At 30.1% G+C, this 3,153-nt stretch overlaps 1 protein-coding gene across 1 annotated transcript; it reads left to right on the forward strand.

Moving 5' to 3' along the window:
• Positions 1-779: 779 nt before the first annotated feature.
• On the forward strand, positions 780-2,344 carry LOC110644847 (alpha carbonic anhydrase 7-like). Its single transcript, XM_021797810.2, has 7 exons — positions 780-864; positions 991-1,208; positions 1,360-1,466; positions 1,566-1,668; positions 1,848-2,012; positions 2,098-2,151; positions 2,258-2,344. Exons 1-7 carry the CDS (start codon positions 780-782, stop codon positions 2,342-2,344), a joined length of 819 nt encoding a protein of 272 aa, XP_021653502.2.
• Positions 2,345-3,153: the final 809 nt, after the last annotated feature.

The following is a 3,153-nucleotide window of genomic DNA, read 5'->3' on the forward strand; positions in this document are numbered from 1 at the left end:
AAGTCCTTAAGTAAATTTTTATACAATCTTAATTTATTAATTAATTATATTACGACTATATTAATATTAAGATCAACCTTACTACTATACATTGTTATTGTTCATGAACTTGAGTTATACCACAACGCCAAGAGATAAGCTAGGTCAAAAATAAAGAAAAGGGAAAAATCAATTGGATTTAGAAAATTCAAGAGGGCTTTATGGTGCCTTCCATAAGAAAAATAATTTGTTAGATTAAATATTGTTAGTGGCTTTAACTATCATCACCTAAACGACCAACTCCACCCATTGTTACAGCAAATCTATATTCGCATACATTGATTATTTAACAAAATCAATATATAATTCAAATTAATTAAGATTTGTCTCTCTACGCGTAAATGAACTAATTAATACGTTATATAATTAAAACTTTTTATAGTTAATAAACATAAAATCATCAAGAAATATAACTATTAAGTTTCTTTCTTTTTTTTCCCCTCCTCTTATTTTTAGCCTTTCTGTTGTGTCAAAAAGACTAAAGTTAGCTAAAATTGACATCATATGTGTTGTAGATAATACTTGTATATTTTTAAAATAGCAAACTTGTCAAGTTGTTGTAAGTTGTTTATTCACTTCAATAGTTATTCCTTGGTAATAATTATTTTATTCTTCACTTGTTCACATTGGAGATTGAAGCTATATAAGCAGACGAGCCCTTCCCCATTCCCGGATATCATAAGCCTCTCTCCTCCTTTAATAGTACTGTTAATTAAACCTAATAATTTTCTCTACTAGATATGGGAAAGTTAGCAATCCAATTGTTGTGTTCCTTCTTCATCTTTCTTCTCTTGCATACCCCCGCAGCAGAGTCTCAAGAAGCTGGTAGGGCTTTGTTTAGCATATATTCCATGCATTGCAAGAATCTATTTTGCTCAACATGAGTTGATGCATAGATCAAGAAATCAAAATGAAATATAAATCAGTAATTTATATATATTTTATGTGCAGGCCATGAGAAAGAGTTTGATTACCAAAAAAATAGTGAAAAGGGGCCAGCTAGATGGGGAGAGCTTGAACCAAACTGGAGCACATGTAGCAATGGAACAATGCAGTCACCTATTAATATATTGAAAAGAAGTGTTAAAATAGTTTCCCATTTAGGGGGACTAGATAGAGACTACAAGCCTTCCAATGCCACTCTTAAAAATAGAGGCCATGATATGATGGTAAGAAAAAAAAAACTTCGCAAAAGAAATTGCAAATAAAAAAAAAGAAAAAAGTAAACATTAATCAAACTATAATTTGAGATGTCTATTTAACTTATTGGGCTATCCCTTCGAACAATTCATCTATATTCTTTATTTTTTGTGGTTGCAGTTGGAATGGGAAAGTGGTGCAGGAAATGTTGAAATAAATGGAACTGAATATGTTCTCCAACAGTGTCACTGGCATTCACCTTCTGAGCACACCATCAATGGCAGGAGGTCTGCTTAGTTCCTCTCTTCATCAGCAAAAAAAATATGAACTGAAGAAACAAACATACCACTTGCATAAATAATTCAATTCTTCACATGTAATTGCAGGTATGCTCTAGAGATGCATATGGTTCATAAGAGCCAAGATGGAAAGGTTGCTGTGGTTGGAATCATATACAAAGTAGGAAATCCAGACTCTTTCTTGTCATCTGTAAGTACTCCAAAGACCACCGCCACCATCATCTCTAATATATTATCTTAATTCTTTTTTTTTTATTGGACTTTAATGGAGTTTGAACTCAAAACTTCACAATTCTCAAAAAGACTTAACTAGACCATTGAGCCAAAGTTCAATGATGTTAATTAATTGTTCTGTTTAACTTCCATCAGCTGAGAGACCATTTGAGATTGGTGGCTGGCCCCAGAGAAGCAGAGAAAGTGGTGGGTCTAGTGAATCCGTATGATATCAGGATTAGTAGAAAGTATTATCGATACATGGGATCTCTTACAACTCCTCCTTGCACAGAAAATGTTACCTGGACCATTAGCAAAAAGGTTTGCCTAATTAATGACAATATCAAATTCTTCTGCTATATAATTTTCTTGTAAATATTTTAAACCCTTTTATCAATTATTTCAGGTGAGAACTGTTGCCAAAGAACAAGTGAGATTGCTTCGCGTAGCAGTTCACCATGTGAGTTCTATAAATTCCTTGTATGAATCTTCTTCTTGATAATATATATATATATATATATATATGTAAGTATGGTGATGATAAATCTGATAAATATGTTATGCAGGAATCTGGTACAAATGCAAGACCAAGCCAACCAACAAATGGACGCTTAGTGCAACTCTATGAACCAGATGACGATAAAGATTATTAAAATCTTTGATTTATTCAATTCACTGCATTATATGGCGAGATTAATTGACTGATTAATTAATTAGGCTAGAATTTAAATAAAATGGGAAGTTGTTCTCCTTAATTTCCTTCATTTCCTCATTCTATTTAGTTATATTGCTCACTAGGGAAAGGACTATATATGCTGCCTATTAAATTTATATTTTTTTAATAAGCAATTTTATAATTATTTGTTTTATAGTTATTAATAATAAGAAGTATCATTGCTTATTAATTTAATTAATAATGTTTTATTAGCATTTTCATTAAATTGAGATTTTGAGCTTAACTAATTATCTCTAATGATCTGTAAACTCTACTATAATCTCTTAATAAAATTGATGATCTGTTCTAATTGTAAACTGAAAGAACTTTCTCTCACCTAAACTTTTGTCAACAAAAAATAATAATAATTATCATTGAAGAAACAATAATGGAAAAATCTGCATAATTAATTATGAGAGTACTTATTTCCACCATTTAATATATGGGTCACAATTATAATAAAGAATGGACTAAAACACCCTTAAGTATTAATCATTTATTTACAAATGATAATTAAACAAGATATATAATACCACTATTATAATAGAGATTTTACCGTTAACAAATGAGAAAGAAAAGGAGGAACAAGGATAGAGCACACCAATTTTAAAAATAACAAAATTTAAAAATAACAAAATTGTTAGCATGACAAAGAAGAGAGAGCATCTTATGTAATTATGATTGGTAATTTAGTAATTAAATTGATTTTATTTTTTTTTTTCATATAAACACCTGGTATCTAAAAGT

This window comes from Hevea brasiliensis, chromosome 6 (assembly GCF_030052815.1).
Source record: "Hevea brasiliensis isolate MT/VB/25A 57/8 chromosome 6, ASM3005281v1, whole genome shotgun sequence".
In the NCBI taxonomy this organism is placed as follows: domain Eukaryota; kingdom Viridiplantae; phylum Streptophyta; class Magnoliopsida; order Malpighiales; family Euphorbiaceae; genus Hevea; species Hevea brasiliensis.

What these genes read in the sequence shown, in the direction of transcription:
- LOC110644847 (XM_021797810.2), top strand. Translation starts at nt 780, where the DNA reads ATGGGAAAGTTAGCAATCCAATTGTTGTGTTCCTTCTTCATCTTTCTT. An exon ending in CAGACTCTTTCTTGTCATCT is followed by an intron (nt 1,669 to 1,847) that starts GTAAGTACTCCA and finishes AACTTCCATCAG; the next exon opens with CTGAGAGACCATTTGAGATT. An exon ending in TTCGCGTAGCAGTTCACCAT is followed by an intron (nt 2,152 to 2,257) that starts GTGAGTTCTATA and finishes TATGTTATGCAG; the next exon opens with GAATCTGGTACAAATGCAAG.